General features: G+C 47.3%; 1 protein-coding gene across 1 annotated transcript in view; it reads left to right on the top strand.

Moving 5' to 3' along the window:
• Positions 1–13,660, top strand: part of MED13 (mediator complex subunit 13) — a 55,166-nt gene that overhangs the window by 14,468 nt on the left and 27,038 nt on the right. Inside the window, exons 4-6 of the mRNA XM_071575349.1 lie at positions 11,054–11,199; positions 12,164–12,361; positions 13,357–13,551. Coding sequence (XP_071431450.1) covers positions 11,054–11,199; positions 12,164–12,361; positions 13,357–13,551 — 539 coding nt within the window. The remainder of the gene's footprint in view (positions 1–11,053; positions 11,200–12,163; positions 12,362–13,356; positions 13,552–13,660) is intronic.

The following is a 13,660-nucleotide window of genomic DNA, read 5'->3' as shown; positions in this document are numbered from 1 at the left end:
TCAGCCAGACCTATTGGAAGTTTACCTTTTTTTTGTAGATGTGGCTGACCTTGTTAAAAACCAAACTAAACCACCACAGCCCCTCCCCAAAGCTGCTCATGTTCCTGAGTGTGGATGTACATATCAGCTCTGAAGCTGTTCTTGTCTTTGATCCCATGCTCTGCTCTTTGGGCTGTTCTCTGCATGAGCATTCCCAAGCCCTGGGAAGGAGTTCAGTGCTGTGTAATTTGAAGGCATTTGGTGTCCTGGTGATTCCAGTTTGCTGCCAGTGTGCTTTGGATCAGAGTTTGTCCTACCCTGCACTTTGGGGCTTGGCCAGGCCCTAGAGAGACTTGTTCCCTGTGTTTTACAACTCCAGATTTCAGGCAGGTTGGTTGTTCTTGCTGGCAATCTTTAGTCTCAAAGCCTTTGAGTGCTCCGTGCTCTTGGTGGTGGAGCTGTGAGTGAGCACCGTGTGGAACCTCAGCCCTGCTTTGCCCCTGTCTGCCTCTCTGAAGGATGTGCAAATAGAGCTGTTTCTTTCATTGGAAGCTGATCCCATCTGGATTTTTCTGAGTTCTGTTTGAAAGCATGTGGTTCCAGAACGTGAGATTTTCTGTTCTCTGCTCTCCCAACAATGGAAGTCAGTCGTGCTGTGCCTCTCGTGTGTGTGGTGTGGAGCTGGGGTTTCTGATAGGTGTTTGCCTGGGATAGCAGATCCTCCAGCACCTCTGGCTTCCTGGCTGTTGTCCTGTTTGGTTTTTTCCCTCCTTGTATCAATTATATTTAAAAAAAGTCCATTTCATCAGACACTTTAATTTTCAAAGGACAGTCCTCATTGTTCGTAATCTGATGCCACTGCAGTGTGTGAACAGATGACCAGGGGAGCAAGAATTAGTTTTTAGTGTTTGCTGCTTCATGATGTGATTCCAAACCCAAATAAACTTATGAACTAATAGGAGGTTGGTTTAATATCTCTCAAAAGCGTTGCTGTGGGAGCAGGAAGCCCTCAGCTGTTTGCACTGCCCTGTCACGTGCTGAGGGAATAACCGTGACCTGCTCCCTCCCCTGCTGCTCCCCAGCCTAAAACCAGCACTGGGCACTCATGGATTGGGTGCAATCTGATCTGTTGGAGCAAGGCACGATTGCCCTGTCTGAGGGTTTCAAGTATGTGGGTTCTACTCCTGTTTATAGCTCGGGCAGGGGTGGAGCTGCCAACCCTCCAGGGTGTGCTGGGCTGGGTTTGAAAAGGGTGATTTGGGGTTTCCAGGGTGGGTGATGGAGTTCAGCAGCAGAATGGCAGTAAAATAAAAGACTAGAGAGAAGCTTTTGCACATGGTTTGAGTTGTAACCAAACAGGAACAGAATCGTTGCCCCTGTGTTTGTCACAACCTGTTTTGGTCACTTAAAGCAAGGGAGACACAGAAGCTCAATAATGTGGTTTAAACAACTGCACATTAAATTAAAGTTTAACAAATAGGAATGTCATTCACTTTTCTTCTTCCCAGCCACTTGTGTTGTTGAGGAATAAGGTTGTCTGTGCTTTATTCCAAAATCCACCCTATAAATATATGAGATTGGGATCTGCTGCATCCCCCTGCCTGTGCTGGCTGTGTTGCTCCAGGAGCTGTCTCTGGTGAGGCTGTTACTCATTAGAGGTGTATACCTGGAATAAATACCATTAATTAAATAGTAGTTTGGGTATAGTTTCTTAATAGAGCTGAAATATGACCCCCCTAATGGAGCACAAGTACCATGTGTTCCTGTGGGGGGATCTCCTGAAGTTTTGGTAATAATTACAACTTGCTAAACTTTAACACAATTGAAATACCAGTAAGCAAATAATTGAGTAATCCTGATTCTGTGGGTGGATCTGACAGACAACAGAGAATCTAGAGTTCTAAAAGCTGCTGTATTACTTGTATAGCTGCTTTTTCTTTTCTTCCTTCTTATTGGGAAATATTACAACCAGTTGCAGTGGGTGGCAAACCAGAACTTGTGTCTGACAAGTTCACTTAAAAAAACATAATGCAAAAAAAACCACCAGAGAAAAACACCACACCCCCAAAACAAATAAAACCCCCCAAACCTCACAAGTGATAAGCTCATCACAGTTCACAAAGTGGGACTTGCTGCACAGGTTTCCCAGCAATGCTGTTTACCCTCAGTCTGGGGACTGCCTTTTACAATGCCAGCCCACCATCCTCTTTTTTTTTTCCATGGAAATCCAATTTTAGCTACCTGATGTAAACAGCAAGTGTACAACTTCTTGGGAAATGACTGCTGAAAACGTTCCAGGTATCAGCTTGGTTTTGTTGTAAACCTTTGTACATACAGTTACCTTGATTTGAAGGTGTATTTATCACAGCTCTGGATAGAGGGATTTTTTTCCATCCTCTACCTCATCCTTGCCATGAGGAAGAAGTGGCCCCAGTGGTGATTCCTGAGTGGAATGGCTGGGACTGTGGGGGCTGTGGGGTGTGTTGGGGTTCAGGCTGGGCCCTGGAGGTGGCCCTGCTGCTGACCCCCAAATGTCTGTGGGTGATGTACCAGCCCTGGTGGGATCTGTGGGGGCTGCTTGTTCTTCACTGCCCTCCCACCAAGGCATTGCTGTGCTTTGGGTCACTTTGACCCACATCCCCCCTCCTACCCCTGTCTGGCTGCCTTTTCCCATTTCCCACGGCTCATCCTCCCGCAGGAACAGAATATTGTACTTTCTCATCCCCCAGAATGATGCTGGGAGTTATTATGAAGGAACAGAATGAGATTTCTGTGTGCTAAAGCTCAAAGATTCCTTCATACTCGAGGTAAGGACAAGAACAACGTGCAGCCACAGGTTTTGGGTTTATTTCTGTGTATTTAGTTAAAGCTGTAATAGCTGGAACCAAGTGGCTCTTCCTTGCTACTGGTGGAATATTTTCTATTAAGGCTGCTCAGGCCTTTGCAGTATAAATTTCCTCCCTGTGTTAATCTTTAAATCAAACAATGTCAACATTTCTTACACCAGCTCTAATGAGGCTGTTCTGGCATCGTGTCCCGGCAGGAGAGCAGGTGATGTTTTTCCTTTGACTGGAGACAGCTGGAATTGAGAGCTGCTGTAAGTAGGACAGTGCAGGATAAACAGCAGGAGCTGAGAGCATTGATCACATGATTGTCTCTTTGGAATATTGGGTTGCTACAGAGACTACAAGCAGACAAATTTAGCACTTTACATCACAAAGCAGTTTTCTCTTATTTAGCTTAAATTACACTGGTAGTTGGTTCATCAGGAAAAAATGATACGGCTCTTGGTTTTCAGCTTTCAACAGTAAATCTGCTCTTTTTGTTCACTGAACAATAAAATAACACAAAACCCATACAGATACTTGAGATTTTGTTAAATGGCAATTTTATAATGCATTTCCATTTTGAACTTTGAAAAAATCTGGCTTAACAAGATGTTTGTAAATGTTTCAGGATGGGAAAGAGCAATACATGGGAAGCTGTTACACTGGCTTTGAAACACAGTGATGTGTAACTGTTACCCACTTCCCAAATGTGTTCTGGGTCCTTATCCTTTATAGCACTGGAATGTTTCTGTGGGAAAGCTCAACTCCAGAGAACTGAGATTTGCAGCCTCAAATTAAAGGATGCTGAAATGTGAGTGACAGGTTTATGAGTCTCATTTAAGTTATGAAGTTCAGGAACGTGGACAAACTCTTGTTATGGTATTGTTTGTATTTGTATCTGGAGAAATACACACCTTTGTGTGTGTGTGTGTGTGTACATACCATGTGTATTTCTGAAAAAATCAGTTTGCTGCTATTTAAAATACCGTGGTGGAGTTTTAGTGCATGCAAAAATAAATTTTTTAGTTTCAACCATGTTTTTATTGGGATGATGTTCATTAATAGCAAAGTTAATTTATAAATGTGGAAGTCTAGGGTGACTGTGGCCTATTCTGGAATACAGATCACTACATTTATATTTGTTTCAGTGCACATAGTGTGGTTATGGAATAAAGACATATTTTTGACTCTGTGGTCTAAATAAAACCCCAACATCCCCAGCTGGGGAGGGTCTTTGGAGAGCAGGAGTCCTGAGTGATGTGCTTTGAACTGGAAGTTTTTCTCCTTTGCTTTTTTGTTTCCTGCTTTGTGTTCCCACCCAGCCCAGCCTGGTGCTGCATTCCCTGTCCTGGCCACGGGGAGTTCCTGGGATACCTTGGGAGGGTGTTTGCTGCTCCCTCTCTGTGCCAGAGGGAGCGAAGCAGCTGCATTTTGGGGTCCTGGGGCCCAGTGTTAGGAATGCACTGGCTGGAAAGGGTCAGAGTGTGTTTGGGGAGGGTCTCTGGGCTCCCCCAGAAGGGACGTTGTGAGTGCTGGGATGGGCTGGGACAGCCCTGCTGGGTGGGGTGGGAGCCCAGGACAGGAGGGGCACCTTCTGAGCCAAACTCTTACCAGAAACAGCAGTGCCACAGGGTAATATATAATGTGTAATATATAATAGATATACTATGATATATACACTCTGATATACAATATACACACTGTGGTATACAATATCTGATGTGATACATAACATGATATATGATACTATATAACAAAATATATAATATATATAGTTACTACAGGAGCATGTTCATCTAGAGAACAAGGAGCTGATGTTATCCTCTACTTCCCTCAGCCCCCAATGCTTTAAAAAGCAGAAATCCCCCCAAAATAACTAAAATAGAACAACAACCCCCTTCTGAAGTGTTTAATAATTAAACACTTGGTGTTCTTGCCTCGTGTGCATTTTTTTTGTCTTTCATTTCTTAAATCAAGAAAACTCAAACATTTTCTTCAGCAATTATTTTTGGTGCTGTGTTAATAAAACAACCTAGTTCTAGTATTTTACTTATTTTCTGTTCTGCTGATGACAGCAAATGGATACTTTATTTCCTGTCCTTTGCAGTCAGAATTAAGGATGTGGTGTTGGTAGTTCAGGGCTGTGGTGACAGGAATTGAACCAGGATGGGCTGTTGGAGCAGCACAGCAGTGAAGGTGCTGCTGGGGCACTTCTTACATAGAGTTGATTGGGTTGGAAAAGACCTCCGAGATCATCAAGTCCAACCCTTGGTCCAACTCCAGTCCCTTTACCAGATCATGGCACTCAGTGCCATGGCCAATCTCAGTTTAAAAACCTCCAGGGATGGGGAATCCACCCCCTCTCTGGGCAGCCCATTCCACTGCCTGAGCACTCTCTCTGGAAACATTTTTTTTCTGTTCTCCAACTTCAATTTCCCCTGGCAGAGCTTGAGCCCATCGTGCCCCCTTGTCCTATTGCTGAGTGCCTGGGAGAAGAGACCAACCCCCACCTGGCCAGAACTTCCCTTCAAGGAGTTCCAGAGAGTGCTGAGGTCACCTCTGAGCCTCCTCTTCTCCAGGTTGAACACCCCCAGCTCCCTCAGCCTCTCCCCACAGCACTTGTGCTCCAGTCCCTTCTCCAGCCTCGTTGCTTTTCTCTGGCCCCGCTCCAGCCCCTCAATCTCTTTCCTCAACTGAGGGGCCCAGAACTGAACACAACACTCACGGTGTGGCCTCCCCAAGGCAGAGTCCAGGGGAAGGGGTCACTTCTCTTTGGTGCTCTGGAGTGTTCCAGCTGCACCTGGGAGGTGTGGACTGTCCCCAAAAGGGCTCTGAGCAAGCACCTCACCTGTGCTGGTTCCTGCCAGAGCTGAGTCTGGGCCTGGTGAAAGGGAGAGGAGAAGGAGCAGAACCAAGAACTGCACGTGAAGGGTCTCAGAGTGTGTCACCCCAAACCTTTGCCCATTTTTATTTCCAAAAGAACATATTGTATGACCAAGGCAACCGTCACATTTTAAAGGAGGTTCTTTAAGCAGCACACAGACAGGACGAGTCTGTGGGGAAGGAGCACCCTTGGGGATGCAGCTCTGGGACGCCTCAGGTCTGTGCCTGCTGTGCCAGCCAGTCCTGACACACCGATAATGGTGGTGCGAATGCCCCAAGGGCTCTGGGTGCTGCCCGGTGTCTGGCAGTCACTTGTGACAGACTGAAACAGCGATGCTTAGAATTAATTGATTAATTAATTCGTTAGACTTGGGAGTGTGGCCGGTGTGTCTGTGCTCCCGGCAAGGTGTGCTGTGCCCGTCCCAGGGCAGAGCTGGGGCAGACTCTGCTCGCAGTGCCCGCTCTCCTCGCGCAGGGAGAGGCAGCACAAAGTGTGTCCTTTACAAGGATTTGGTAAATATTTTGGTAAGGTCAGCAGTGCTTTGGCTCAGCAGTAGCTTACAAAGACAGTCTAGGGAAACAGGAGATAGTAATTATATAAAACAAACATTTTCTCCCTCAGTTGAAACATTTGGATGCTTGACTTTTTTTTTTTTTAATTTACTGCTAAATGTGCTGTAGAGTCTGTTATTTGGAGCCTTCCTTGTGCTCCTGGTGTCCGTCTGGGGCTTTCAGCCGCTGAGTGGGGATTAGTGAGCCCCTAATGCAGCCAGTGTTTGGGAGGCACTTTGAAGATCTAAAGCCCTCCATCGGTACTAATGTGGAGACAAACCCAGATCTAATTACCTTTTTATCAGGAAGATTTCAGAGATGTGGAAACCTCACGCACATGTGAATTTCAGTGTGGTTTCCCCTCCCACCCTTCAGGTTTTCTTGCAAAGGTAGAAATTGTATTGAAATTTTCCACAGCAGGTTCTGTTTTGGGTTTTTTTTTCCACATAAAAATCATAATCCTTTGTCTCTGAACCTCAAACATCTTTATTTGTGTGATTAGAGTGGAGTGGGAGCGTGGGGGAATCAAATGGGTTTATAGAAATGTATTCTAATGGAGTGTAGATGAGGGCTGAATGTTGCTTCAAATAACATTATTCCCAAGGAGTGTCTCTTTCTTATTTTTTATTTGCTTTTAAAGTTGTTTTCAGTGTTGGAACTTGTTCTGACTGAATTCTGGTGTGTTCAGATGAAAATTCAATTTGTTCTGATGATTCTTGATCACATCTGTGTTCAGAGATCAGATAGAAGTGGGATTATTGATATTTAAGTTCTGTGATTAGGACTTCAATGAAATTAAATTAATTAGAAATACTAGGATTGTTAATGGACCAACATATTCAGGGTCAGACAAGACAAAGTTTTTTTGAAAACTAGGATTTTATTTTCAGTATTTTCTGTTAAAATATGTGCAACAAACTTGATGGTGGATGTAAAAGTGCAAGAAAGGGGAAGGGATATCCATGGGTTTTTTCCTTTGGCTGTATCTGCACCTTAAAGACACCTCTGACTGTTCAGGCACAATAAAATGTCTCTGTTGATATGGAGGTGGTTTTTTGCCTTTCAGTTTGAGATCTCTGCACAATTTATCAGAGATTTTCTGAGCCACCTGAACAGCCTGCAGAGGAGTGGGGGGCTGGTTTGCAGCAGGAGCCCCCCAGCCTGTCCTGGGCTCAGCCCCACACAGAACTTGCCTTTTTACCCCGAGGGGACCAGTAGGAAGATTTTTTTTTGCTTGATGAGGGTTTTTGACTGTGAGTTGAATTATTGAGAAGATTAGAGAAACACTTAGAGAAATGCTGGAGATAGATATATATATTTATAAAATAGATTATTGAAAGGTTTGGACTGTTCCTCCCAATTGTGCATGAGGAATAATTAAAAGAAATATTAAAAGCACACATGTTTCTTGCCAGGTCCATACATGAGTATATGTAGGACACCCAGCACCTTGCAGAGCTCTGGTTCTTCATATTCCCCCCTCCTTCCCTCCATCCCCTGCAAACACCTTCGTTGTTCATTGAGAATTTCTTTTATTTAAATGGCATTGTTTCTTGCCATTATTTCCCACGCACTGATATTTCCTCAAATTCTGTAACCCGATAGAAACGCTGATGTTAATTGTGATTATTTCACACTCGCTGGTGATTCCTGGAGCTCTGGGACCTCACAGGAAGGATGTTCTTGGGAAGAACCTCCAGTTCCTGAGCGTGACTGCCTGGGAAGAGACTTGGTGCTGTGTTTGAGTACATGAGGTGTCAGCTTTGCCTTCCCTGCTGAGCTTTAGTTTAAGGCCGAGTCCAGTGCTCAGGGTGCCCCGTGTGTCCCCGCGGGCTGTGTGTCCCCTCCCCGGGCTGTGTGTCCCCTCCCCGGGCTGTGTGCCCCCTCCCCCCCCCCCCCCCCCCGGCTCTGTGTCCCCTCCCCCCCTCCCCGGGCTGCGTGTCCCCCCCTCCCCGGGCTGCGTGTCACCCCCCCTGGGCTGTGTGTGTCCCCTCCCGGGCTGTGTCCCCTGGGCTGGCTGTGGGGACAGCCCCGTGTTCTCCGTGTGCTCCTCCCACGGAACAGCCTCACCCCGGTGTGTGTAAGTGACTTTGCTGCACCCCTGAGAGCACCGAGAGAAACCCCGCCCTGGTGCTGTGAGTCCTTCTGCTGCCCAGCGCTTCAATTTAGAACCAGAATTAGTGAAAAATTGATAACATTTGGCTTTTCCAGCTGAATTGTAGCCCAGTGGATGTCTCTCCGTGCCACGGGAGCAGAGTGTTTGTGTCTCATTCCAGGGCTGGGGAATGCCAGGGACAGCACTGGGTGCTCTCTTATTTTGCTGGAAACTTCCCTGCCGAGTTGGGGAGGAAAAGGGTTTTAATTTGGTGGGTTGTTTTTTTTTTTTGTTTGTGTTTTTGGGTTTGGCTTTTGCGTGGTGACCTTGAATTTTCCTTGCTGCTCCTCAGGACTGGTTTTGCAGTGTGATGGATTGAGATGCTTCTGTTATCATGCTGAAGCTTCTCTTTGTCTTGGTGTATCTGAATTCCATCAGATTATGCTGCCCTTTATCTGGGGAACAATGGGGTGTTTACAAGAGATGTAGCTTAATTGCATTTAAAGTGTATTTAAAGAATATGTGCTTTTATCTTTAAATTCTGTCTCACTTATCCCGAGCCTCTGAATTGTCTGTCACTCAGAACTGAGACACCATCAACTCTTTCACCTTAAACCATCCAATATGGTTTTAAAAATAAAATTCAGTTGGAAAATCAATCTTCCACTATTTGCATAAGGATTAAAGTTTAATCAGATTTCCATACAGGAGTTCAGTGGTGTGTCCTGGCCACGTGACTTCACTTGAACTTAAAATCATCAACAAGATGCTCAGCTCCATCCCCACCGTGGCCTTTTGGAAACAACTTTCCTGGGATTCCTGTGCCCTGCAGGGAGCCCTGCCCAGAGCCACAGGACTGAAGCAGTTGTGCTCAGTGGTGTCTGTGAATAGTGACAATTCACTCCTCTGGATCCTCCCTCTTTGGTTCCCCAAACCAGCAGAGGAGCAATCCTGGAGAACCTTCTCCCTTGGAGCAGCTCCTCAGTGAGGTCACTCACATCCTGCTTTAAGGTGCTGGAATGAAACTGTGCTGTTCCTCCTGTTCCTCTGGGAACAGTTTGTGGGTTGTCTCATCCTTGAGCTGGTTTGACCCTCAGTTTCACACCTGCTGGTTGGCAGAGCCCTGTATTTGTCACTGTGCCCACCTTCCTGCTCGTTGTGGTGTCTGTGCTGCTCCTTGGGGTGACACTCGGTGACCCCATATCCCTGTTCATGGATCTGTCTGACTGTGCCACTGCCACAAACATTTTTCCTGTTACTCTTTCCCATCCCAGCATCTGCCCCTGGGGAGGAACCCTCCTGGGAATGGCCCCCAACTCCCCCAGCAGGTGCAGCAGTGGGGGTTGTGTTTCAGTGGGGCTGCCCCAAAGCTGTGGGTGTTCCCTGGGAGGCAGAGCTGGCTTTCTGTGCCACTCGAGGCCAGAGGGGCTGCACCCCACCCTGGGCATGGGCTCGGGGCTGCCCTTGTGTTCCTGTGGTGCTGCATTCATACAGCTTTTGAGGAGACAGGAGTTCCTGGAGTGTCTTTTCCACAGGACCACTCAAACCCCCACGTGGATCTGCTCTTCTGACTGGCTTCATATGGTGCTTCCCTTGACTTGATCCCTTTTTCCCCTGAGACTGAGCAGTGTTTGCTGCTCCCTCCTCACACAGGAAGATTTATTTTCTGTCCCATAGTTTAAGAAGTACTTCCCAGGTTCTCCTTGACTTTGGTTCCTCTCTGTCTGTGATGTTGGACCTGATTTAGTGTCCAACGTGAGCAGCATCTTCTGCTCTTAAACATCTGCTCTTTTCCTGGGGGAGTATGTTAGTCTGGCACAGGCTTGGGGGAACTTGTAGCCAATACAACTGAGGAATGGTGTGCCTATACAGCTTCTTTAAAAAGGGAAAAAACAGCTTTTCAGCTGGAGCTGGGTATGCAGACACACCCCTCCTGTGGCATCTGCTGGCTTTTGCCTTCCTTTCTTCCTGCCCTTGAATTAAAATTGGTAAAATGTTTGTCACATAAACCACTGAATTGATGGGGAAGTGTAAAATGTGCCAGTTGTCCTTGTGTTTTTGGAACACAACAGCAGCAAGCAGGGCTGCAGAAACTGGGAATTCTCCAAAGCCTGGCCCTGGGAGAGGGTCTCGTGTAGGTGCTCACTGGTAGCTGAGTCCAGCACTGGGGAAACAGCGTTTGATGAGAGGTGTGTGAAGGAGTAACATTTATTGCTGGGGTGGGTTTTGCTGTACAAGTTGTTTTTTTGCTAAAACTCTGGATCATAAGAGACACTGCCAGTGAAGCATCTGGTATTAAACATTAACACTTGCTTCAATGACTTTAACTAACAGTGTCTAGAGCTTTTTTTTTTAATAGATTGTATCTTCCCTTCTGTGTGCAGGTATTGGGATTTAATTTTTAGTGACTTTATTGGCTTCAGGAACATGAGGATAAGGCTCAGTTTGAATAACAGAACAAAAGCACTTCCCCAAGCTGTTGCCATTCTTTTTGCTTTCAAATAAATGACTTGTTGGCTAATATTAAATTCTGCTTAGTGGATCTGTGACAGGAGGACCCAGACACAATCTCATTAAAAGTAACCAATGTTCAGAAATACTTTTAGAGATTTCAAATAAATACAAAGAAAAGACATCAAGTAATTTGAAGTTCTATACTTAAGATTTGGTTTTCTTTCCCTTCCACCCTGTTCACCCTCTCATTTCCCTCCCCCAGCGAGCACTTGTCCTGCTCCTTCACCTTCTTCCTGCACGGGGACAGCAACGTGTGCACGAGTGTGGAGATCAGCCAGCACCAGCCCGTCTACCTGCTCAGCGAGGAGCACCTCACGCTGGCCCAGCAGTCCAACAGCCCCTTCCAAGGTGAGTGCTGAGGCCTGGGCTCCCTGGCACACCCAGCTGGGCCTTGGGGCTGCTCACAGGGGGGACTTGTGGGGACAGAGATTCACCTGCTGTCCCCTGTCCTGCACAGAGAGGGTGATGTGTCCCAGCTCTCCTGCAGGTGGGTCCTTTGCATGTTCCTCTTTTGGTGTATAATCAAAGACTTTGTCTTAACCACACAATAAACTCAGTTTCCAAGGACTGCCCTATTGATGGCTTAAATATTTTGCTTTCTCAACATGCTTTATGGCCCCCGTATATTTTCATCAGCCCTTTTTCAGAAAAAAAAGGCTCTCCCCTGCCTGCAATCCCTGCGGTCCCACCAGCAGGCACAGGCTGTGCCCTGGCACACACAGGGGTGCTGGGCCTGAGGCTGCTCAGTGGGCTCTGACCCTGCCCTGGCTCAGCCCCTCGTGCTGCTCTGGGGGTCAGTGCCCTGCATGGGCTCTCACTGCCCTCCTTACTAATGCTCAGTGGCCCAACGTTCTTCTTTTGTTTGAATGCAACTTACCAGCAGCTCTGCTTCCCTGATGTGGACAAGACTAAACATGAACCAGATGATTCCCTGTGTTTCCTCTGTTGAAAGGATGAGGAAACACCTTAACTCTGTCAGAATTTGGAAGTGTTTCTGTATCCCACCTGCATCTGAGACTCTCCCTGCAAGCCAAGATGAGAACTTGCCTGTGGCTTGTTTGAGTAGATTAGTTTGTAATTCTTGTTGTGGTCCCTCAATTCTTACAGTACATATGAATTTAACAATTTGTATCTACTGCTAAAAGTAAAACATGATTAGGCTGCATTTTGACTTACCAGTGGTAAGTTGTTGTTGTGGTGTGGCTGAAATACCAGTGCTGCTGTTTCAGTGGGGCAGAGGGAATTTTGGGTGGATACAATCCCCAGTGTACTTTTATTTATAATCTCCAGTGTATTTTGGTTTCCCTTTCAGTAATCCTGAGCCCCTTTGGGTTGAATGGCACACTCACAGGGCAGTCCTTCAAGCTTTCTGACTCATCCACAAAAAAGCTTATTGGGGAATGGAAACAGTTCTATCCTGTCACATCCAACCTGAAGGAGGGATCTGAGGAAAAGCAAGAAGAAATGGACTGGGAGGACGATTCTTTAGCTGCTGTTGAAGTCCTTGTTGGTGAGTACTCTGATTACCTTTTAGTTACAAATAAATGGGCTGATTAGGTCTGCAAAATTCTGAATGCAAAAGGGACCCCACTTTATTCTTTTGGGACTCTCTACAGTAGCTGTTGGGGTTTGTTTTTCTGATTGATGCTCAGGACTATCTGAGTTGCTTTTCAAGTGAAATTTGCAGACCTGTTAGCAGCAGGTCTTTTTCTTATGTGCTCAGAGAGGCAAGGTTTTTTTAAAAATTAAACAATTAAGAGAATAAAACCCCCCTGGACTATCACTGCTGACCTCTGAGCTGCATCAAAAGCAAGTTGTCCTGTTCCAGAGTTGGTGCAAATTGGAACAGAACAGATGTGCCTCTCAGGGCTGTCTTAAACCCACAGTCCTGGAGAACCTGCTGTACTCAGGCACTGCCTTTCTGTGCTGCTGTTCCTAAAATCCCAGTCCCTGGATGCAGCAGTTTTTTCCCTGCCCTGTCCTGCTGACCTTTGGTTTGCCCACTGATGCAGTCCCTTCTCTGGAAGGTGCTGCAGCCCCTCGTGCTGCTGGGGCTGTTGTCAGTGTTCCATGGGAATAAAAAGTGTGTTTTCAGTCTGTAAAACACAGAATGGCAGAAGCAGGTGCAGCAGGGACAGGGCAGGGCTGGCTCTGCCTGTGTAACAAAGCCCTCTGCGTTCATTCCTTCCTTCACCCACCTCTCCTGTATGGCACAAACCCCAGGGTAGCGGTGAGGGTGCCAGCAGGTGTCTGTCCTGCCAGACCCTTCAGTGGGAGCACAGGGTGGCCAGGCTGGCAGTGCCTGCTGAGGAGCTGCCTGTGGGGAGCTGCCTGTGGGGCTGTGGGGTGCCAGGTGCTGAGGAGCTGCCCCTGGTACCATGGGGTGCTGCCCCTGGTGCCGTGGGGTGCCAGGTGCTGAGGAGCTGCCCCTGGTGCCGTGGGGAGCTGCCCCTGGTGCCGTGGGGTGCCAGGTGCTGAGGAGGAGCTGTCTCTGTGCCGTTGCAGCCGGGGTCAGGATGGTGTACCCGGCGTGCTTCGTGCTGGTGCCCCAGACAGACGTGCCCGTGCCCAGCGCTGTGGGGGCCCCGCACGGCTCTGCCACCGGCCTGGGTGTCCACCAAGTGCCTGCTGCCACCAGAGACCCTGCCATGTCCTCCGTGACGCTCACCCCGCCCACGTCGCCAGAGGAGGTGCAGACAGGTACGGCACAGCCCCCTCTGTGTGCGGGGAACCCCTCCCAGGGCTCTTCCTTGGGCCCAGCAGGATTGCAGGGGCTCAGATAGAAGAATTTCTGATATCCAACCTAAAC

Source organism: Pithys albifrons, chromosome 21, assembly GCF_047495875.1.
Source record: "Pithys albifrons albifrons isolate INPA30051 chromosome 21, PitAlb_v1, whole genome shotgun sequence".
In the NCBI taxonomy this organism is placed as follows: domain Eukaryota; kingdom Metazoa; phylum Chordata; class Aves; order Passeriformes; family Thamnophilidae; genus Pithys; species Pithys albifrons.
This window is presented reverse-complemented; position numbering and strand designations above follow the sequence as displayed.